The sequence below is a fragment of the Herpailurus yagouaroundi genome, unplaced genomic scaffold (genome assembly GCF_014898765.1).
Source record: "Herpailurus yagouaroundi ecotype Mexico unplaced genomic scaffold, PumYag 141, whole genome shotgun sequence".
Taxonomy (NCBI): Eukaryota; Metazoa; Chordata; class Mammalia; order Carnivora; family Felidae; genus Herpailurus; species Herpailurus yagouaroundi.
The window spans coordinates 51233058-51255318 of record NW_024412396.1 but is presented as its reverse complement, the minus strand read 5'-3'; the positions used below and the strand labels follow the sequence as shown (position 1 = coordinate 51255318).

The following is a 22261-nucleotide window of genomic DNA, read 5'->3' as shown; positions in this document are numbered from 1 at the left end:
TCCTGAGAGCTGTTTCCAGCTGCCACCTCGACAGGAAGTAAGAAAATAGGGACTTTGCCTTCTCTGCTCCACTGAGAGGATTAAGGTCCGGTGTCTCTGAGGACAGGCCAGTGTAGGGAGAAGGCAGGAAATGGTCTGGTGGTGGAGAGGATGGGGATGTCAGTGTGAGCTTCCCGTCTCAGGGGACAGGACAGCAGCTTTGTGGAGCCAAGAGCAGGGGAAAAGCTGGTCATTGGGGCACACCCCAAATCCTCCTCCAGCCTTTTGGCAATCTGTAAGACCACGCATCTTCCAGGATCCCAGTGGGGATGCCACAGGAATTGAGCCTGAGAGCTAATATTTTATCCTGCCAGCCTTGAGTTAGAATGAACGAATCTGAGTGGTGCCTGGGTGGCTCAATCAGTTAAGCATCTGATTTCAGCTCAGGTCATGATCTCGTGGTTTGTGAGTTCAAGCCCCGCGTCGGGCTCTGTGCTGACGACTCGAAGCCTGGAGCCTGCCTCGGATTCTGTGTCTCCCTCTCTCTCTGCCCCTCCCCTGCTCACGCTCTCTCTCTCTCTTTCTCAAAAATAAATAAACATTAAAAAAAAAAGAAGAATGAAGGAATGTGAAGTTTCTTGCTCCGGTGGTCATAAACCCAAATGCATACTATTTGGTCTGTGTCAGTCCCAGCCCTCCTCTTAGCCTCAAAGGTCTGCTGGGACTCTGATACAAGCCCCTTCAGCCTAGAGAAGCCACCTGGGTGGCTGTAATCCGTGAGCAAGCCTTGCTCCTCCCGGGCCTTTTCTGCTTTAACAGAGCAGAGGTGTTGTTGAGGGCTTTCTGCAGCAGTGGGGAGCAGGAGGAGGCGGGACTGCCCGGCAGGCCTGGTACCTACCTAATCTCAGAATGGAGAAGAACAGCATCCAGAACAGACCCAGGAGTGGTGCGAAAATGGCCTGGTAGACAGCAGCCATGTGGATCTGCTCGTTGAGTTTGGTGGGCGCGTAAGAGTAGTACATGTTATAGCGGTCCGTGATGTGCTTCATGCACAGGTACAGCAGGCCTGCAGGGCAGGAAGACCGAGGCACATTCAGTGGTGATTCCTCAGCCGGGGCCCTGTGCTGTCCCAAGGCTCCCCAGGCCTGGGAGGCCAGAGTCAGGTCTGGCAGGGCAGTGAGGGCCAAGGACGGGGCGTCGGAGTTCTGTGGTGCCAACTCCTGGGACCATCGGCTTCCCTTGGGCCCCCAGAGCCTATTCTGCCAGTCTGGCGAAGGGTCATTCACTCGAGAAACATCCCACATTTGCAGCTACCCAACCTCCCCTGATCTGGCCCAGGCCCCTCCTCGCTCTGCTGACAGTCTGTCCCAGGTCTCCTCATGCTCCAGAAGGTGGCCTGACCTTGCGGGGCTCAGCTCCTCCGCCCAATACGAGGGTGGGCAGCCCTGGAGGTGTCCGAGGGAAGACTCACCAAAAGGGACAATGATGGGGCAGGTGATGCTGTATGCTACGACCACACTGAAGACGTTCATCATCCACGCGTACTCTCGCCCGTACTGGAAGTCCATGGCATGGCTCTAGGGCAGAAGGCAGGGGTCACCTGAGGTGGCTCGGTCTCCTCGGCTCGGCTGCTTCTGTGGCTTCTTGGCTATCCCGTGGGAGCCGGAAGGCAGCTCGGGCCTGGAGGCAGGCTCCCTTGCAGCCCCAGGACACCTCGCCTCTCACCTCGAGTCCCTCATGCTTCCAGCAGGCCCCCTTTCCTGACACCCTCCCAAAGGAAACTCTGAAGGCTGTGCTCAGGGAAGGGCCCGGCCCCCACCTTTCTGATGTGGACTCTCTCTGGCTCCGACCTGGAGAAGAAGAGGCGGGTGCTGTACAGGAAGAGTGACCCCAGGCGCAACAGCTCCATGCCCGTGCCAAGCAAAGCTGCCGTGATCACATAGTTGACGAAGAAGGCGCCATTGTCTGGCAGGAACACACACCTGGGAGAGTGGGGGACAGCACAGAAGCCAGAGGGAGAGGGAAAGGGCAGGGATGTCGGAAGAGAGGTAGAGGGTAGGGGTGGGGATGGGGATTATAAGCTTCATATACACATGTGCCCCGGGCCCAATTTAAGTGAATGCGGGGCCTTCTGAGCAGGGATGAGGTTGGTGTACAAGTATGGATGTGTTGGGAAATACATGCAAAACACAATCAAAATCTAAAGCAGGGGTGCTTGACCGGGGTCCACAGACCCCAGAGAGTCTGTGAGTAGAAATTTGGAGGTCCGTGACCTTGAAGAGTGAAAAGAATTACGTCTTTATTGTCACTAACCTCTAACTGCAGTGTAGCATTTCTTCCCATTAAGAGAACGTGGGCAACAAATCACAGCAACGTCAGCTATGGCTGTGACTCTGTCAGTAGTTGACATCAAATATTTTCATATCACGTTGCCGTTGCTAGTGATATATGACGATACTATTTGCACTCACCATCACTTCAAAATAAGGGTAGTTATTAAACAGGCTGCTGAATGACACATGCTAACTTTACGGGATCGACATTTTCCTGTCTGCAGCTGCGTACTCGGCATGGCTGGCCAGCTTCAGCTGGGAGTCATTCAGCTGCCTGAATGAATGGCCGCATTGCCTGTTCTCACGTTGGTGACCCAGGCATCTCTGTGGCTGTCCAGTCGCCCCATCTACACAATTCTGTCCACTTGTTTGAAAAGAGAAATCTGTGAGCTCCCTGGGTATATTTCAGAACTCCTTCAAAAACTATTCTTTCTTGATGGCCTCAAAGTTGAGCCATAGAGCTACTCTCTCATACATAAACTGTATTGAAGATATTGACCTCACCAAAGATGAATATTCATCTCAGGAAAAAAAAAAAGTCCAACTTATCACAATTATAGTTTAACTGTAGAAACCTTACAGAATTCTGGTCCTTGCCCTATAAAGCAGGCTGTGAAAGCTTGCGTGTCATTTGCAACATGACACCTTTGAAAATTGGGATTTTCAATATTTTTAACCTGAAAACAACACAAAACAAAATTGAAATTGGCCGGATGTCCAACCTGACACACATGTTGCTTTGTCAAAGATCCCATCACCTCACCCCAACTTAATGTTCTTCTGCTAGCTAACCGTGTCACACTAATGCCTTTAAAATAATAAAATATGGGGGCGCCTGGGTGGCTCAGTCGGTTAAGCATCCGACTCTTGATTTTGGCTCAGGTCATGGTCTCTCACACTCCGTGAGATCGAGCCCTGCGTCAGGCTCTGTGCTGACAGTGCAGAGTCTGCTTGGGATTCTCTCTCTCCCCATCTCTCAAAATAAATAAGTTAAATTAACAAAAACTAAAACAATAAAATGTAATTTCAGCTTGCTTGTGTTTAAAATCCACTGTCCTGTTAGGAAATGTGTGCATAAAGATTTTATGACAAATTTGACTTTTAAAATATTTTGATAACACCATTTCAGTATAATTGGTTTTCTTTGTGATCCAGGTATTCTGTGCATCTACGGGCATCTATTCAGAGACTATGTAAAACTGGAAAAATCTGAATAAGCTCTGTGGATTGTATCAATGTCAGTTTCCTGGCTGTGATACCGTATTATGGTTATGCAAAATGTTACCAGAGGGGGAAACTGGATAAAGGGTACACAGGACATTGTGGGGGCCATTTCCTGTAAATCTACAATTATTTCCAAAACGTCATTCAGAGAAGGGATCCCAGGGCTTTACCAGATTGCCAAATAGGTCCATGGCCCGGGCTCTCTTAATGACAGCCTGTGTATGCATTCATCTCTACCCATGTGAGCAAATAAAGGACACACTTATCTCCCTAGTATGGACCCATGGAAGCCCCAGCATACACTGGGAGTACACCTGTAGCATGCACTCTAGTACTCACTGGAACCGGATGGATGCCTGCTCCAGATAGTAGATGTCAAAGAGCCAGCGGAAAAAGACATTCAAACTAGAAACAAGAACAAGGTAGGTCCTTTAGTCAATGGACCTACGTGCTGAGGCTTGGGGTTCAGTTCCTCTTGGCCTGGCTTCCCTCCTGCTGTCCTCCCTTTCTCAATCCCTAGAGAGACTCTTGCATTCTAATATTCCAGCTGGACAGCCCATACTGCCTCTCTGCCTTTTTCGTGCTGGGCCACCCCTACCCCTAACCCTTTGGCCTCTCATCTCAAGGCCACTTCTAGCAAACTTTCACCAGGTATTTCTCCCACAGTGCTCTCTCCCTCTTCCAAATTTCTACTGCAGGTTGGCTGTGTTTTTTCCACTTTGGGCTCTCAGCTGACAGCCATGGCTCGTCTCCCCAGCTGGATGATAAGCTCTTTGAAGGCAGAGTTGACAGCTGACACCTTAGAGTTCACATGATACCTGGCTCATGCTAGGCTCATGACAGGCACCAGACTGTCCTTTGAGGAATGGATTTGCCGCAAGCACAGGTAGGCCTACAGTATCTGAAACAGGAGGTTCCAACTCTAGGGTGAGCTTGTCTGAGAGAGGAGGGATAATTGGAGGTGAGGTACCTGGTCAGTCCCATAGAGGGCAGAATAACCACCATGAACACCAGAAAGATGTAGCACTTGTTCACTATGATCAGATTCTGACTTGATCTGAAGGGAACAAAGAAATAAGAGATAAGAACCAGGGACCTAACTACAGAATGACGGGAAAGACAGAGGCAGCTGCCTGGGCTAGAAAATTGGTTGAACAGTGCATCCAATACCATCCCCACAGAGCGCTGAGAGCTATGCTGCAGCAGGGAAGAGTAGCAGAATCAACTAATGATGTCTGCCTTGGGCACGGGACGGGGAGGAAGGGCACACACGTGCTGTGTGCTTGACACCTTTGTTAGAGGGACATTACCAATGATAATCAGGATCCCTGCAGTTTTAATAATCAACATAAGCCACGCTCTTGGCCAGATAAAAGACCAGTAAGGGTTTCTGTCAGGACAAACCCCCTGGCTTACTGCCTGGTAGGATGGTAGGAGCTTCTGGTGCAGGAAATAACTTTTGAGACCCACACAGCCTTCTGGCAAAAGCCCAGGATGTGGTACATACTTTCTACCCCACCAGCTACCACCATAGAACTATTAGGGCCAAACAGCTCCTATTGTTTAAAATGATGGCGCTGCACGGCCCGGGGCCACAGGTGTCTACAGTCAGATTGAGTTCATGGGCTTCTCTGCAACTGCCTTCCTGACCTTCTTCAGATGAGTCCTGCTCTTTCCTCCTCCCCCGGTGCCTTCTGTCTGGGGTTCCTAGCACTGTAGCTCTGCCTACAGCTCCATCGCCTCAGTGCATGGCTGGAGGCTGTGGGGGCAGCCCAAGAAGGGCTTGGTTTGGGCCTCACATGCTTGATATGGTGTTCCTATCTCAGGGTCCCTGAGCCCAGAGGCCCAGAGACAACTCAGACCCCTCTTTCAAAAAAAAAGTTAGTCTTTTGGGATGGTTCTGGGTATCAAATCCACCCCTATGTCAATTCCACTCCTTAGGCCAGATGGCTGGTGGGGGAGTGGGCAGGGGAAGGGGCCGGGGCTGAGCAAACAGCAGGGCTGGGAGAGGAGGCCCCCCATCTCACCTGGTCCAGTGGGCCTCTAGGAAGGCAGAGAAGTAGACCATCAGAGGCATTATCACTGTAAATGCCCAGAGCAACAGGGAGGGGAAGAACTGGGTTATGACTGGGCTCTGTAGGGTAGAGCGGAGGAGGGCAGAGACACATTAGTGCAAGAAGCGCCCCTTCCCCTTCCGGGCCACCCCTGCTTCTCCCACACCTCTGGCCTCGTCTTCCCCAGCTTAGTCCCAGAGCAGGCTTGGTTTCCCTGAGGCTGCGCAGCGGACCTGGCCTTCTTCGTCAGCCTTCCTGGCCAGGGGTCTGCCTGGCTGGTGGCGGGCAGAGGCTGACACCCCAAGGTCAAGTTCTGTCTTCAAGGGGCACAGGTGTTCTAGGCTGAGGTCCCTAGAGGGATGGCCTGGGGTTTTCCTGGTGACTCTGCCCGAGGGCCAGAGCCAGCTGCTGTCACCGATATGGCAGAGCTCACAGAGAAGACACTACTTTCCCTGTGATGTCGTGTGAAAGGAGGTATAGAAGTGGGTAAGGTGTGAAGGAAGAATCCCTAGGGTGGTGCTTTGTGGGCCTTCTGTGAGCTTGACAACAGAGGGCAGGAGCAAGCAGCAGCAGGCGTGTGGCCTGTGTGTGCACGTGTTGCTGGAGTAGGGATGGGGATTATATGCAAGTGGAGGCCTTCTAGGCCTGTTATAATGGCCTTGAGGCTATAGGATTTGGAGACGGGCCAGTCCAGTTTCTCTGATGTCCCATGTCAGTATGAAGCATCCTCTAACTTCAGGGGTGGCCCCTCCAGGGCCTACCGCCCCCAGCCTGGAGTGGGTGTGCCTGGCATGAGGGAAATGGAAGTCCTGCTTCTCTTGGATGGCTGCATGGGAGCTGACCTCACACTTCCCCACCCTCAACCCTACCCTTCAAACCAGGGACCCCAGCTCGAGAGAAAGTGGGGAGTGCAGAGCAGTCACACTTGCCACACCCTTGCACCTGTTGTGCCTCCAGCTAGTCTTGGGTGGCCCAATCTAAAGACTGGACCGCCCATCCCCTGCCCAACTCCCCACCCCAGAACCTGCCTGCAGCACCACCACCCCCTCTTTCCTTCCTTGCCAGCTCCAGTCCCTAAGATAGGCAACGACCTGTGCATTCGTCCCCTTTAGAACAAAGGAAACTCTACACCACCATCTACACAGCCATGGCCACCTCCACAATGGTGGTGGTGCAAGGGCTCTGGAGCCGCGTTCCAGGGGCCCCCCATCCCGTCCTCGCCTGGGTTCTTCCCTCATCTCCCTGGGGCCCCCATGCCTGGCCTGAGCAGAGGTGGCACCTGCAGGTTCTCAATGGGGCGGGTGACGTTGTACATGTCGATGGTGTTGATGATGATGGCAGGCGTGGTGAGGAAGAAGAAGAGGAAGAAGAGGAGGGTGTTGATTACGATAAAGCGGGCCCACCAATGGAAGCGGCGGACGGACAGGTGTTTCCTGGGGAGGGATGGAGGAGGGAGATGCACTTAGGACCTCGGGTCCCAGACATTAGACAGGCCCCACGTGCGGTTTCTTGCACACCAGCTGTAGACCCAGACTGCCCTGGTCTAATTCAGCCCCCTGGGCCCAGACCTGCTTGCAACAGGCCCGGATCCTCCCCTCAGTCACACCTTTTGTAAAGGCACCTGTGGTGGGCTGGGTTTGGGGGGGGGGGGGCAGAGGCGGTGGTGCTTAGGAGAGGACAGGGCCCTGCCAGCCCAGTGGGAGCCATACGTGGGTAACAGAGTAGGAGAACGGGTCCCGATTCCCTTCCCACCCCTTCTTCAATCTCAGCGAAGCTCAAAGGAACGGGGGAGAGGAGAGCAGTGGAGGGGGGCGCTTACCAAATAATGTCTTTAGGGTGTGGGGCAAGGGCAACCCTCCAGCGGTAGGATTTGACGGTGGTGGACACCGAGGACTGCTGGGGGGACACGCCACACTGGATGTACTTGTAATCTTCCTGGATGCTGCAGAGACGGTGGGGGCGGGGATGGGCAGGAGAGAGAGGTCTGGGTGTGAGGACAACAGACTTAGGAGAGGTCTCATGCCAGGGTCCTAGAGAGATGGACCCCACTTCCTAGGGACTCTTGAAGCCTCAGATATGCCTCTCAGGACATTAGAGGTGGGCAGTTCCTAAAGCCTAGTCCCTGGAGAAAAGGGGCACAGAGGGAGGGACAACCCCGGAAGGGAGGGGACCACATGGTTCTCAGTTAATGTCCTTCCCCCTTAATAGAAGTGACAACACAAAGACACGCTCTTTGAGGTTGGTGCCAGAGGTACTAATTTCAGCCTCATCTTAGTATTAATAGCTACCACGTGAGTTCTTTCTGTATGCCTGACACTGAGCTAATGGTTGATGAATATAGCCCCAATTGCACGGCTTACTAAATTGAGGTGCCTGAGACACAACCAAAGAGGGGCAGATGCTGGCCCTGGGTCTTTGGTTTTCTAATTCACATCTCTGCTGTAATTAAACCTCAGATCCTTTCTACCGAATGACAGTGTGTCGGAAAAGAAACAGTGTTGTCTCACGTTGGTATATTGTTTGATATACCATATATACTAAATAGAACATATATCCCTTCGTATCCCTCTGGGAGGTGGACAGGGAAGATATAAGGAACCAAATTTGACAGATAAGAAATTGGAGAGTATAAGCGACTTGCAAAATTGCACACAACTGTATCTGACTAAATTCTAGGCTGTTCCACTGCTCCTTTGTAGGGTATGGGTGAGTGAAGACCAAGTGTTATGTACAACCAGGCTCCCTAAGAGAAAGGAGGGCCCCCACAATCCTCAAGGGACTGATTCTGGGGTTCCCATCTATTTGACCCTGTCCTTAGGATCCTTCCAGAACATTCCAGAGTGCATCTAACCCACTCCCTATCAAGGTAGAGCTGCCAGAGGCTGGGGCAGAGGAGGGAGGAGGCTGTAAGGCTATGAATTAGGGGAGACCTGCAGCAGGAGAGGAGAAAGAGCAAGCAGAGAGTCTCTACTCTGACTCTTTCACCTGTGGTGAGGACAGGGGTAATATGTAATGGGGGAAAAATGGATTCACTCTTGTCAAGGCCTGGAAGAGGAACCAAGATGTCTACTCTTAACACCTCCATGCTGAAGCAAGGACCTAGGGAATGGGGAGCCCAGGGCCTGGGTATCTCTGGAGACAAGCTGAGCCTGGCAGCTGTGGGGAAATGGATGCAGACATGCTCTGGAAAGCAAGATGGCGGCTGCCTGCGGAGAACACAGCGGGCTGGAGGGGCGGTCAGAACATGGCAAACTAGAGGGAGGTTCTCTCTCTTTCCCCCCTTGGCTGGAATGAGGTGAAAGAGGATGGTTTCACAGAAGCAGAAGCCCACTTGCAGGGCTGGGCACAGCAAGCTGCTGGCCCTGGCACTCACTGCTTCGTCATCCTGGAATCCTGGAAGGTGACAAAGATCAGGTCCAGACGCTTCAGCCGAACGCGGTTGAACTCAGCGTTGAACTCATCAGTCAGCTGCTCCTCCAGCTCACTGTAATATTGTTCTGCATCTACCTGGGGTGAGATTTGGCCCTCAGAGCTGGGGAAGTCAGAGCTCCAGGAAGACCTCACCTGGGCATTGGCCTCTTTCCACTTGAGTGGTGGGCCTGAGGCCTTAGTACTGTTCCCAACCCCCTTCAAAGCCTGGCAAAGAGCTCAGGATCCCATTGGGCTCCAAGATCCCAACTTAAGAACAGGGAGAGGCTGTGACTCTGAAATTAGCTCCTTGCTCTTAGATCTGGGGAAGGTAAGGCACATCTGGGGGTTAGGGGGTGCTTTTGGACTTGGGCTGGACTCTAAAGAAGCGTTAGAATGTGTCTGCGGCATTTTTGGAGAAGAGGGATGATTCTTTTTCTGGACTGGCTAGAGTTCGGTCCTACCCTGTGGCCTCCTCCTAGCCACGGTGGTTGGGTAAGAAGATGGAGCCCAGTGGCTTCAAATGTTTCAGTCCTAGCCCTTTGAGAGCCTAAGGCCTGGCACCCTACAGCAGTCTACTGTGTTCTCTCTGGTCCTCCCATCCAAGACTAGAAGTGGGCATGAGCAAGCCTCCCTGGATCACCCAAGAAAGGCTTCAGCTCCTCTACATTCTCAACAGGGAGGCAGGAGGGAGGAGGAGGGAAAAGAAGGGAGGAGCTGGGTGCCACAGCACCAGAGCAGATCTGAATGGGGCCCAAGGGTCCAGAGCCCTGGACAGAGCTGGAGACCCAGTGCCCCAGCCCCTCCTCTGCTGTGTCCCCTGATGCCCGGGCCAGGTACCTCTTTGAAGCAGGTCCAGCACTTGCAGAAGCACAGGTGGGAACAGGGGTGGATCTTGATCATCACCTTCCCATTCTTCTTGGCCTTGGCAGTGTAGTAGAGCCGGCCCCGCATGGCATGGCGCCTGTTGGCCGGTGGGCAGTGGGAGGAGGGATCTTGTGGCTGGGGACCAGCAGAGCCACATCCTCCCCTTGTACCCCCACCCCAGATCCAGACAGACCCCGCTGCAGACTCACCTCTGATCATCCAAATCGATCAGGGTCCTGACGTCATAGCAGAAGTGGACTCTGGTCACCACGCACCCTGGATAGGCCTCACTGTAGCCACAGACATGGATGCTGAACTAGCCTGTGGTGCTGGGGATATGCCATCCTCCCCATACTATCCGCTCCCCCCCCCAGAACTATAGCCCACAGGGCTGAGTGGCTCAGCTGTCTGTGGTCCCTGGTTCTTAGATGGGGGACACCATTACTCGTTCCTAAGGTCAAATTTCAGAGTTGATCCCTGGTCATCTAAGATTTGCCACATCCTTCCCATATGGTCCAGAATAGAGCCAGGCGGGGGCAGACCTAGAAATTGCTGCCCATGAGAAATAATTATCTCCTGGGGCTAGGACCTTGGGTCACGAAAGATGCTCCAAGATGACCTACTCTAGATAACTGGTCCAGGAGCTTGCCAGGCATTTGGTTGGAGCAGCAAGGGAAGGGAAATTTACACCCACCACACGTATGCCATGTGGGAAATCCCTTGACTTCAGAAAGCCTGCTCTGGCCACAGGGCCTCCCCCTTTCTGGAAAGCTAATCCTGAGCCAAGCCCAGGATGAGCTATCACCTGGGGTGTCTCTCTCGCTCCACCATCCTATGCCAGCTTACTATCCACACGAAGAATCAGGCAAGGTTACCGGGAAGAGGCAATCCACGCTTCAGTCCACTTGACCGACTTACTGAAAATGCTTAATGATGATTTCTGGGTCTTGGATGTCCGTGGGGACATAGGTGATCATTAGTGTCCTGGTGACCTAAGTGGGGAAGGCAAATGGAGAGAGAAGAGTGTGTTTACACAGGACTCCTGGATGTCTGGATGTCTGCGTGGCCCAGAACTGTCTGGAACAGGCTTGCTACTCGACCAGGCTGCCCTTTTGCTGGGGAAGCTCAGTGCCAGCTTCCCTGGCCTGTGTCCCCGAGGTCAGCAGGCTGTGGGCTGCGGGAAGCTGCAGGCAGGCAGGCCACGCCTCTGTTATTCTCCGTGATCCTGATCCAGAATAACTGCCAACGAAAGCTGAGGTCAAGGGAGAAAGAGGCAGAAGCTGTCAACAGGGAGGGCCGGGGAGGGAGCCTGGAGCTCCGGGACTGGCAGGGGCTGCTCCCGCTCCTGGCTGACGGCACGGCCTCACCCTGCCATCACTCTGGCCTCCCTGCACCTCTGCTGTGCCACGGGATGTCGCGAGAAGTCAGTGGGGCCGTCTCCAACATTACACTGGGCAGGGGGTTAGGAGGTGAGCTAGACTCTGGGGAGGTGATGGGGAAGCCCTTCAAATGTCTTCCTGACCCATCCCCTCAGGGTGACAGTGAGCTGCAAGAGACAGGAGTCTCAGCAGATGCTTCTGGTGACGAAAAGGGAAGCTGGTGTAGCTGAGTCCACACTGCTCAGGGGTGCCCAAGCCACTAGGCATTCAGAGTAACCTTTCAGGGGTATGTGGATTTGCGATCTGGGGTGGGGTAGAGCACATCAGTCCTTCAAGATGGATGGCGTCGAGGGAGCTGGTCCTACTCCACCAGAGCCAAGGGTGTTAGTCTTCATGGCTCCCCTTCTCTGCCACAGTCTGGACGGCCCACACACCCCTTCCCTTGCTGGGCTGGTGCAGGTGCGGGTGCGGGTGTGGGTGAGGGTGAGGGTGAGGGTGTGGGCGAGGGTGGGTGTGCTGGTGAGGGTGCGGGTGCAGGTGAGGGTGGGGGTGTGGGCGAGGATGGATGTGCTGGTGTGGGTGAGGGTGTGGGTGAGGGTTGTGGTGTGGGTGCAGGTGCGGGTGCGGGTGTGGGTGAGGGTGTGGGTGCAGGTGAGGGTTGTGGTGTGGGGGAGGGGGAGGGTGCGGGTGGGGGTCAGGGTGAGGGTGGGGGTGTGGTTGAGGGTGGGGGTGCGGGCGAGGGTGGGAGTGAGGGTGGTGTGCAGGTGGGGGTATGGGTGAGGGTGTGGGCGAGGATGGGGGTGAGGGTTGGGGCGAGGGTGTGGGTGAGGGTGAGGGTGGGGTGCGGGTGGCGGTGGGGGTGCAGGTGAGGGCAAGGGTGCGAGTGAGGTGAGTGTGCAGGTGGGGGTGCGGGTGAGGGGGAGGGTGAGGGTGCGGGCTGGGTGCGGCTCAGGTGGGCAGCGCTGAGGGCCCACCTGCCGCCCTTGGGCCTCACGTCTACACCCTCAGGGCAGCTGTGCACTTCAAGCGCCTGGACTGCCAGGAGCTTGAGCAGGTGTGAAGCGTCAGGGGCCCAGTGCAGGCTCCACTGCTGATGGATGGGGAGCTGGCGGGAAGGTGCCCGACTGCCCCCCACCCCACTCAGGCTGGGAAAACTCGGCGGGGGGGGGGGGGGCATGTTCTGCCTGATCCCCAGGCTGCCCCAAGTGCCCGTTCCTTAACGGCTGCCTCTTATCTGCATCTTCTTCTCCCTCCCACTCCCCCCCCCCACCCAGCCCAGTGGTTTTTCCTAGAATCACCTTCAAAACAGGCGAGTGCTGTGCTATTCCTTATCGCAGTGCCTGCTTGGGAGGTGGGGTGGGGTGACCCAAACCAGGACAGGGAGGATACTGGACCAGGACCTGGGGTCTCTGACCTCAGAGACTGTGGAAGGGCAAGGAACTTGGGCATTCCCCAGCAGGGGGCACTGAACGCTGAGGATGGGAGCCCCCCTGCTGGCCCAGGGGTTCGTTAATCCCTTAGTCTGTGGATGGTGGGGGTCCAGGGGTCTTTGGAGAGGGGCCAGGCAGCGGGGTGTAGCGGTAGGAGGCACCTGGGAACAGCTGTTTGCCAGCTGGCTTGGGAGAGTTCAGTGGTTTACCACCCAGGACAGCTGTGCTAGGGGCCAGGTGCTGATTCACCGGGCTAAGAGCAGGAGGCTTGCGTCGCTCAGGTGAGACTGCCCCCTACAGGTGTGCAGAACGTGCCCATGTGGGGTGCTTCTGCAGGCTGGCAGTGGGACGGTCCAGCTGGGGAGGGCTCTGGCTGGCAGGGAGTAGTTCCGGGAGTCCATTTCGCTTACTCACCTTATGGCTCTTCTTGGGCACAAACCCTAAACAGTGATGGGTCATGAAGACGAAGTTAATGACGAAATAGAGGAAGGAGAAGCAGCTATGCAGCCACAGGACCTTACTCCTGCCAAGAACAAGACACAGGAGGGGTGAGACCATCCTCTCCCACCCCATCCGGTTCTCCCCTGGGCCACCCTCTGGTGCATCCAGACACAGGGGCACCTTGGAAGGGGACGGCCATGGTAAGAAGCGGGTGCCCCATGTGGGCTGCTAAAGGCTAACGTTTGTTGAGTGCTTCCTATATGGCAGACCCAGGCTGGGACTAGATGCTTTATGTACATTTCTCACTAGACCCTAACAGCATACGAGGGTGGTACTGTGACTATCTTCATTTGATCAGAGTGGCGGGTGGCCTGCCCGAGGTCACTCCTAGCCGGGGCAGCCCTGGCAGGTGAGCCTGGGCAGAGGAAGTGCTTCGACTCCTCACCGCTGTGCTGTGCTGCTGGCGGCCGCAGCTCAGGCTCCCACGGCTGCCCAGCAGCCCAGGCGGAGGGGTCATCTGACCTCTGTGGCGAGGGACAGGGGGTCACACTCGCGTCCAGAGGGAGGAGGGCCCGGCGGGTTTGCTCTGCCTCTATGGGGTAGGAAGGGCGGTGGCACGCAGGCTTTGGGCTCAGATGATGCTGTCCCGGGGCATCTGGCCAAGCTGTTCAGAAATAGGGCCCACCTTATTTGGTGCGGTCTGAGGAAAGAAAAGCTGTGTCGCTTCAAAATATCTCCTCACCACTCATCCCAGTGCCTGACATTTCACGTAACATCCCCCTCCAGCTAGGTGTCTCAATCTTCCTTTCCTGAGAGCCGGCAAGTTTATACGGTCTCTAAAGAACATTCCTGCTTTCTGCCAATACGGATGTATGGATTTTGAAGGGTCTTTCCTGCCCTATTAAAATTAACATCTTGGGGACGCCTGGGTGTCTCAGTCCGCTAAGCTTCCGACTTCGGCTCAGGTCATGATCTCGTGGCCCGAGAGTTCGAGCTCCATGTTGGGCCCTGTGCTGACAGCTCAGAGCTTGGAGCCCGCTTCGGATTCTGTGTCTCCCTGTCTCTCTGCCCCTCCCACTCATGCTCTGTCTGTCTCAAAAATAAACCAACATTACAAAAATTTTTTTAATAAAAATAAAAATTGACATCTTGTTGGGAAGGTGTAGGCACCGCACCCCCACCGTGGCTGGCCGGGGAGAAGGTGGTGAATTCTGCTCTGGTGTCGGCAGCACCGTGGGGGAGGAGATGGCTGGAAGGGGTGCTAAGAGGATGCCACAGCCCCATTCTGCTGATTTGGGAGTTTGATGGATTGCAGGGGGCGGGGGCAGAGGGGCCGGGGTGGGGCAGGAGCGTGTGAACCCCCTCTCACACTTGCTGCTTCAGCTTTGTCAGGAAGTCAGCCACACCTGGCCGAGACACCCTGGGGGCCTGTTTTCTCTGCAAGGACCGGCAGGGCCACATCCGGCTCAGTACAAGTTGATCTGATCAGGTTGGCTGCTGTTGAAATCCACGAATCACGTCCAACAGTTCTTTCTCCACCACAGACTAGACTAGTAATAAAGCTCAGGGTGGCGGTGCATTGCCCCAGACCCAGGGTCAGCTAATGGCACAGGTGGGGCATAAACTCAGGTCATGTGGTTCCTCAGTCCCCCTGCTGTGGGAATCAGGTCTATACTTTATTTGGTTATATGAGGGTTAACTGGCCCTATTTTGTGAGCAGGAAATAATACCTCAAGCCTCTGCTTGCTGCAGGGTCTTTGCCACTTGGGGGCTGGACATATTAAACAAACAGGACCATCTTTCCAAGTCTTCAGGAGTGGCCAGTTTGGGTAGTTCTACCTACTACAGATGTGGGGACACTGAGGCAGCAGGAGTCCTGCCCCCCTAAAAGAATGCAACTTCTGGCATCCTACTCAGTACATGGGTCCCAAGGAAACCAGGCCTTTCTTAGCAGCAGAGCAGTGCCCGTGTTTTTGACCCACAAGTTGGACCTTCTCTCCCCACCAATAACCCTGAGCCAGTAGAATGGGAGGTAAGACGATCAGGTACCTACTCTATGGAGACATTGACAATGGTGGTCCGACCGAAGTGACTATTCCAATCTGAAAGAGAAGAAAGTGACTGATCTCAAAGCTGGTTCCTTGATTGAGTGAGTGTGGGAGCTGCTTGCGTTCGAGGTTCCCAAATGAATGCCTGGGGTCTAGAGATGCCTGCCCACATCCTCCCCTCCCCTCTTGTTCCCCAGAACTTGCCCCCACCTCCCCACAAAACCAGAAGAGGCCTCTTCTTCTTCCTGAGACTGCTGGTTGGGGCTCTACAGCCAGGTCTTGACGAGGCATCCCCAGTGCCCAACTGGATCAAGCAGACACCAGCAAATGCTTATTGAAGGAGCCCAGGGCCCCAGCACGAGTGGAGGGAAGAAATCAGTAACACTGTTACCCCTGGCAACAATCACAAGAATGTCACATTGCCTCCTTTCGACAGAGTAAAGCCTTCTGGCAAAATGTATTAGTTTGTCAGTTTGGACATCTCTGAGTATTACGAAATGTGTCCAGAAATCTTGCGTTGATATACTATACATATGTTACATGTAATATAACGTATCATTGCCAACACACAAGCTCTTACGAAGGGAATCTGGAAAGACAGAAGTTACTGTGGCGGTGGTATCTCGTGGCACGTTGTGTGCTACCTTGAATTAACTGAGGTCTGCCTCTGGCTGAGGAGAAACAGACGCCTGAGGAATCAGGGTACCACTGGCTGCCACATGGGCACTTAAGGTGCTAAGCTACACCACTTAGTTGTACAGCCTTCGGCTCCATCCATCTTCACATTTCTAAGTGAAATACTGGCTGTTATTCACCGGACACTCACTACGTGCCAGGCTCTGGCATCATCTCCTGATCCCCATGATAGCTGAGGATCTGAGGCCTGGGGGGATTGATGTGCTTAATATAATAAGAAGTCATTTGCTAGATCGAGCAAAGGTATTTTCTGGGAAGCAGACGAGGGTCAAGTCTACACCCACAATGTCATTCTATCAAAAGGACCCTCTTATAACGAGTGTGACTAGACTTCCTATGAGACCAGTTTTATACTTCCAGTGCTATGTCTGTCACAGAGGGGATGGGGAGAGATCAAGTTCAGGGATCTTTGCGGTAGGTCACATGCCATAAAAAGGCCTCTGCAAAGACCTGGCAAGATGTAGGGTGGGGCTGCAGGTAAACATTCAGCTCCAGACTGAATTACTACTGTGTGTCTGCCATGGGCCAGGTCCTGGGCCGCACTTGTGATGAAGGACGCCCCAGGTCCAGTCTCCACATGGGAGGACAGAAGTTTGGGTTGTCCTAAGGTCACATAACTAGTTTCGAGATGTGGACTTAAATTTTAGATTTCTAGACTACCAAGACCCAAGCTCTGCCCCGCCTACCAGGCTGCCCATTAAGTCGAGTGGCCCAGGCGCAGGGCGCGCTGAGCTCCGCCTACCCAGAACGGTTCCAGTGTAGTTGATGGGCAAGATGATGCCCAAGGAGGGGATGCAGAGGATAAGCACAAAGATGATGAGATGATACTGGAACATGATGTAGATGCGGGCATCGTCTCCACACTTGCTAATTAGATCCTCGTTCCTGGAAGAGACACACAGACAAGGACACGCCTCAGGAGCCAGCGTGGCCACAGCTTAAGTCGGAGGGAGGTAGAGAAAAGGAAGAGAAGATTATCAACCTACCCCCAAGTTTTCTTTTCTTTCTTTTTTTTTTTTTTTTTTAGAAATATCACCCTTCATCTCAAAGCCTCTGTTATGCCTCAAATGTATTTCACTGAATTTCACAGGCATATCGAAGGCAGAAGTTATGTTACAGACACTCACTCGGGAATCCAGAAGCACTTTTGAAATCAAGCATTCATTCCATCTTTTATTGCTTCTTCATACATTTTGAGTGCTTGCCATGGTGCGTGCACCAGACAAACCACCAGCGAGATCAAGATGCATCCTATTTTTTAAAAAGTTGTTTCTTTTAATGGGTCAGTTAAAAAGGAATTCTTAAAACCACAAAGAGATATCACTCCATACTGCCAGATTGACCAAAGCTAGAAAGTCAGACAATACCAAGTGTTGGCAAGGGTATGGGGGCACCGGGAGCTCTCCCACACTCATGGGTACGACTCCGGCAGAGCCACTTTGGAAAGCAGTTGGTATGATCTAAGGAAATTGAATGTATGCACAGCCTATGACCTAGTAACTCCAGGTCTAGTATTATTTCCAGTAGAAACACATGCACATATCAAGAGACATGTATAAGAATCTCATAGACGCCTTGTTTATAACAGCCTCAAACAACCTAAACATCTACCGAAGGTGGAAATGGACACAAGAATTGTGAGATAATGTATGTATATACATGATATATATATATATATATATGTACACATATATATGTATATATATAATGATATATATATATAAAACACTGTATATATAACGAAATACTATACAGAGATAAAAATGAATGACCATAGCTGAACCTCACAAACACAATGTTGAGTGAAAGATCCAGGGACAAATAGTACATATTGTATGTTTTCGTATACAAAGTTCAAAAATAGGCAATATAGAACTATGGAGTTAGAAGTCAGGATACTCTCCCTTTGGAGAGGAGGAAGTGATGGAGTGTTGGCAATGTTCCAGTTCTTGATCTGATTTGCTGTAATTGAGCTGGACATTTATTTTTTGTGGACTTTTCCATGTGTGTGTTATACTTCAATAAAAAATTTAAAAGTATGGGGCGCCTGGATGGCTCAGTCGGTTGAGTGTCTGACTCTTGATTTCAGTTCAAGTCATGATTCCAGGGTTGTGGGATTTAGCCACACATGGGACCCTGCACTGAACATAGAGCTTGCTTAAGATTCTGTCTCCTTCTCCCTCTGCCCCTCTCTCCTGCTCATGCTCTCTCTCTCTCTCTCAAGAAAAAGAAGAAAGAAAGAAAGAAAGAAAGAAAGAAGAAAAGAAAAAAAAGAAAGAAAGAAAAGTAAGAAAGAAAGAAAGGAAGAAAGAAAGAAAGAAAGAAAAGTGAAATTTTATTATAGAAATTTTTGGGGGTGCCTTGGGTGGCTCAATTGGTTGAGCTTGCAACTTTGGCTCAGGTCAAGATCTCACAGTTTGTGAGTTTGAGCCCCACATCAGGCTGTTCTGACAGCTCAGAGCCTGAAGCCTTCTTCAAATTCTGGGTCTCCCTCTCTCTCTCTGGTCCTCCCCCACTTGCACTCTGTCTCTCTCTCAAAAATAAATAAACATTAAAATAATTTTTAAAAAAAGAAATCTTGGGAAATACAAAGGAGAAGAAAATCATTCATGCAGAATCTCACCCAACCCAAGATAGTGACTATTAAGCATCTTGGTTAATCTCCTTTAGTTTTTTGTTGTTGTGCTTGTTTAACTTAGTGACTATAGCATAAACAGCATTTGATGTATTGCCCAGAATTCTCAGCATGGCAGTCAAGATCCCAGCTGATCCTTCCAGCCCAACCATTTAGCCTCTCTCTTGCCATGTATCCTTGCTTCTAGCCACACTAGACGGACCATTGCTGGATGCTCCCTGCCCATCTCTGCCCCAAACCTTCACTCATGTAGTCCTTTATTTGTGATGGGTCCTGCACTTGGCATAGAGTGGAAATTCTCCCCATCCTTCAAGGCCTAGCTCAAAGCTTGCTTCTCCTGAACGCCCTAGCTGGAATTAATTTCTTGTCCCCCAAATACCCCCTGCACAGCAATGATAACTTTCCCATTATGAATTATATACAGTGAGTCTTGTTAACCTTTGCCTCTCCAACTAGATTCTGTGGGCTTTGTACACTGGGACTCTGGCTTCCTTGTCCCTGATCAGTAAATGTATTAAGCTGCCGTCTAGACACTGTTCTCAAAGGGTGCGGGATGCATAATACAATGCCCAGCCTTCCTCCTTCCCTGGACGATGAGTTCCCCATGGAGGAACCTTTGGGTGGAGTAGGGGGGGGGGGGGAGGATTCTCACCCGGAAACACACACTACTGTGCACACTGACCTCCCACTGACCCGCAGGTCTGGGTATGCACACATGAATAGCTGTATACACGGATTTGCACCAACATAGTGACGTGCCTCTTTTATTTCATATTCACATGTGCACCACAGAGATGCGTACTGCATGAAGTTTTAAGTTTTACACATACGCTACTCTCTTGCAACTTCAATAAAAAATGCACTTCCCCCTGCCCCCATATATACCCGCTGATGGGTCAGCAGACAACAGAAAACCCAGAAAGTCAGCTGTCCAAGACCGAGGGTGTGGTCAGCTCAGGCCGGCCTATGTACCCCAGGTTTCCCTCCCTCTTCCCCATATAAAGAGCTGGCTAATGTGCCATTCTGCCCTGGCCCATTCTTCACGAACTTGCTAAGCCCGGGAACCCACAGCCAGCTCATATGGCTTCCCAGGGTAACCAGCTCCAAGTGTTCAGACACGTTATTGATTATTTAAACATGTTTTAAATCGGCAAATGCTTGCGGAAAGGAAAAAAGTAAATTCCCTTGAAACTGTGGACAAGGGTTGCCTCTCTGCAGGAGGCCTGGAGGTGGCTTCCAGGTCTCTCTTAATGAAAATATATTTAATGTGAGCTTGTGCATGTTTTAAAACTTACCCAAGCAAAACCAGAGAAGGTGCCAAGAAATAAAATGTTTCCCCTCCACTCCCCCTACATGTGGCTAAGATCCCTGAACCACACACACAAACTAGCTGTATCACTTCTGGATACTAGGAACTCTGATGGATGATGAAGACAGCCCGGGAGGCAAAGCCATGGGGACTCCCCCATCAGTGGGGTTGGAGCTCAAACACCAGAGGCCAGTGGTCCTAAGCCCAGCTCAGGATTCCCAGGGCCCTGTCAGGGTGCCTCATGCCCCCTTCAGCAGGTCTGGAGGAAGGGGGGGGGTGCCCTGAGGTGGCCCAAGGGGGTGGGATGGGGTCTTGGAAAAATGTGTAAATGCTCCCAGCCAGGGCCTGACTGGTGGGTGTGGAGGCACATGCAAGAGGAAGTTCTATGAACCTTTGCCAAAAAAGCAAATTAGCAGGCCCATTCAGGCCCCTTGCTGCAGGTGGCCTTTGAGGGGCAGTGAGACTGTACCCTAAGGCAGACATCACCAGGCAAGAAAGGACCCTGGAGGAGGGCTTTGAAAGGTGGACAGGGCAGGACAGATGGGGGATATTTAGGGAGCACCCAGGAATGTACAGGGCTCTGAGGTGGAGGCAGAGCCGTGTGCACAGGCATGAGTGTGTGTGCACACACATACACACAGTGGGGACAGAGAGTTCTGGTAAGCGCTCAGCTGAAGCCGGGCAGAGTCAGGAGGGTGCAGTCAAAATCATGAAGCGTGGGGTAATTAGGAGAAAACAGGTGACTTGGGGTCTTTCTCCTTGCCAAGTGGGGTCTGGCCCTAAAGAGATCCAGAAGGCAAGCGGACAAGGGGCTGTCCCTCTGTAATCAGTGCTGAGGCAAGAGGAAGTATGCCCTTCTGCCTGGTATTTTCTTTTCCATTTCAATAGGATGAATGGTGTTCACAGAAAGAAAGCAAATAGCTATGCAAGAAGAATTTCTTTTTCCTAGTGTGGGATCCATAAAAGCATTTTTATAAGCATGAGAAAATGGTCCTTTCCTGAGGGCTGTGGGCTGTGCCCAGGTCCCATTTCACCCACTGTGACCCAGAAAGCGTCCCCTGCCTGGGCAGGGCTGAGGCAGTCAGTGGGGAGTGGGGAAGAGGGTCCAGAACGCAGGCCGGGGCCCAGACCTGCAGGGCAGCACGCCCCACCCCCATCACCACCCAAATATGGCAGCTGCTATCACAAGCTCGGAAAGTTCAGGCACTTACTTCATGGTGATGGTGTTGAAGAACCAGGAATAGAAGCCCTGGGGAAAAAGGAGAGAACATGTGAGAAAATCCAGGCCCAGGCCTGCCCTCCTCAGCTGTGGGAACCTGGGAAACATGAGGCAGTGTCAGCAAGGGGCCTCCTTCCAGGGAAGAGATGGCAGCGAGAAGGGCATGGGTCCTGGAAGGAAGTGGGCTCCATCTGGAATCAGTGGTGACTGTCCAGGGAGAGGTCTCCCCGGAAGTGAGCTATGAGTTCACATTCCTGCCATGTGGCATCCTGTTACAGGAAATGGGGGCTTAGTGGGTCTTGGACCGGAGGGAGAGAAGGGACCGTTTGTAGAGTGGACGTTGTCTGGTTTCTGTCTGTCCCTGATTGCTTCTGCTTGGGAAATTCCCCCCCCCCCCCCCCACCGTTGCATGTGGCCCGGTGGGCTGTCCGTCAAGTAGGGGTCCGCCACCAGTGGTCAGCTGATCAACGGGAACATGATGCAAGTGGGGCCGATCAAAATTCTCTTAAAGGGATTGAGAGGGGCGTTGGGAGAGAGGGTCTCTCTCCGTCTGAGCTCCTGCACCTTGGTGAACACCATGGAGCCTGCAGTGGCTTGGTGTCATCTTCGATGCTACAGGCAGGAGCTTGTCTGAGGAAAAAAAAAAAAAAAGCCTGGAGAGAGGATCCTGGTAGCATCACAGGACTTGGATCAAGTTGTACCCAAAGAAGCCACTTCTCTCTGGATTTCCCCACACTCTAGCCACATGTTACCTTTTTTTTTTTAAACACTAGTTGGAGATGGGTTTCTTCTCCTACATCTGAGAGTCCTACTGGGGCGCCTGGGTGGCTCAGTCGGTTAAGCGTCCGACTTCGGCTCAGGTCATGATCTCATGGTTCGTGGGTTCGAGCCCCGCGTCGGGCTCTGTGCTGACAGCTCAGAGCCTGGAGCCTGCTTTGGATTCTGTGTCTCCGTCTCTTTGCCCCTCCCCCACTTGTTCTCTCTCTCTCTCTCTCTCTCTCTCTCTCTCAAAAATAAATAAACTTGAAGAGTCCTGTTGATTATGCCTTTCTCTCAAGGTCTTGCTGTCTGGGGTTTCTGGGTGGTGGGGAAAGGCAGACTCAGCCGTGGAGGTGATGAGGGGGCCTAGAAAGGAAGTCTGCTTAGGGAGAGTGTGCATGATGATGGGCTGGGGCCCATGGCCCTAAAAGTGGCCAGATCTAATAGCTGGTTAAGTTGCCCTGGTGCGTGATTCCTTCC

The 22261-nt window shown here is 52.6% G+C and overlaps 1 protein-coding gene across 9 annotated transcripts in view; it reads right to left on the bottom strand.

Moving 5' to 3' along the window:
• The window catches only part of TMEM63C (transmembrane protein 63C), a 127564-nt gene that overhangs the window by 8540 nt on the left and 96763 nt on the right, over positions 1-22261 (bottom strand). For all 9 annotated transcript variants that reach the window (XR_005791072.1, XR_005791071.1, XM_040477819.1 and 6 more), the window contains 16 exons: positions 21015-21052; positions 16602-16744; positions 15169-15217; positions 13089-13197; positions 10784-10857; positions 10075-10155; positions 9839-9962; positions 8964-9097; positions 7410-7532; positions 6870-7023; positions 5564-5670; positions 4507-4593; positions 3876-3941; positions 1799-1961; positions 1451-1556; positions 878-1045 (listed from right to left, as the gene is read on the bottom strand). Coding sequence is in view for 7 of the 9 variants with exons in the window: in XM_040477819.1 (XP_040333753.1) it covers positions 878-1045; positions 1451-1556; positions 1799-1961; positions 3876-3941; positions 4507-4593; positions 5564-5670; positions 6870-7023; positions 7410-7532; positions 8964-9097; positions 9839-9962; positions 10075-10155; positions 10784-10857; positions 13089-13197; positions 15169-15217; positions 16602-16744; positions 21015-21052 (1726 nt within the window). In the remaining 2 variants the exon portion in view is untranslated. The remainder of the gene's footprint in view (positions 1-877; positions 1046-1450; positions 1557-1798; positions 1962-3875; positions 3942-4506; positions 4594-5563; positions 5671-6869; positions 7024-7409; positions 7533-8963; positions 9098-9838; positions 9963-10074; positions 10156-10783; positions 10858-13088; positions 13198-15168; positions 15218-16601; positions 16745-21014; positions 21053-22261) is intronic.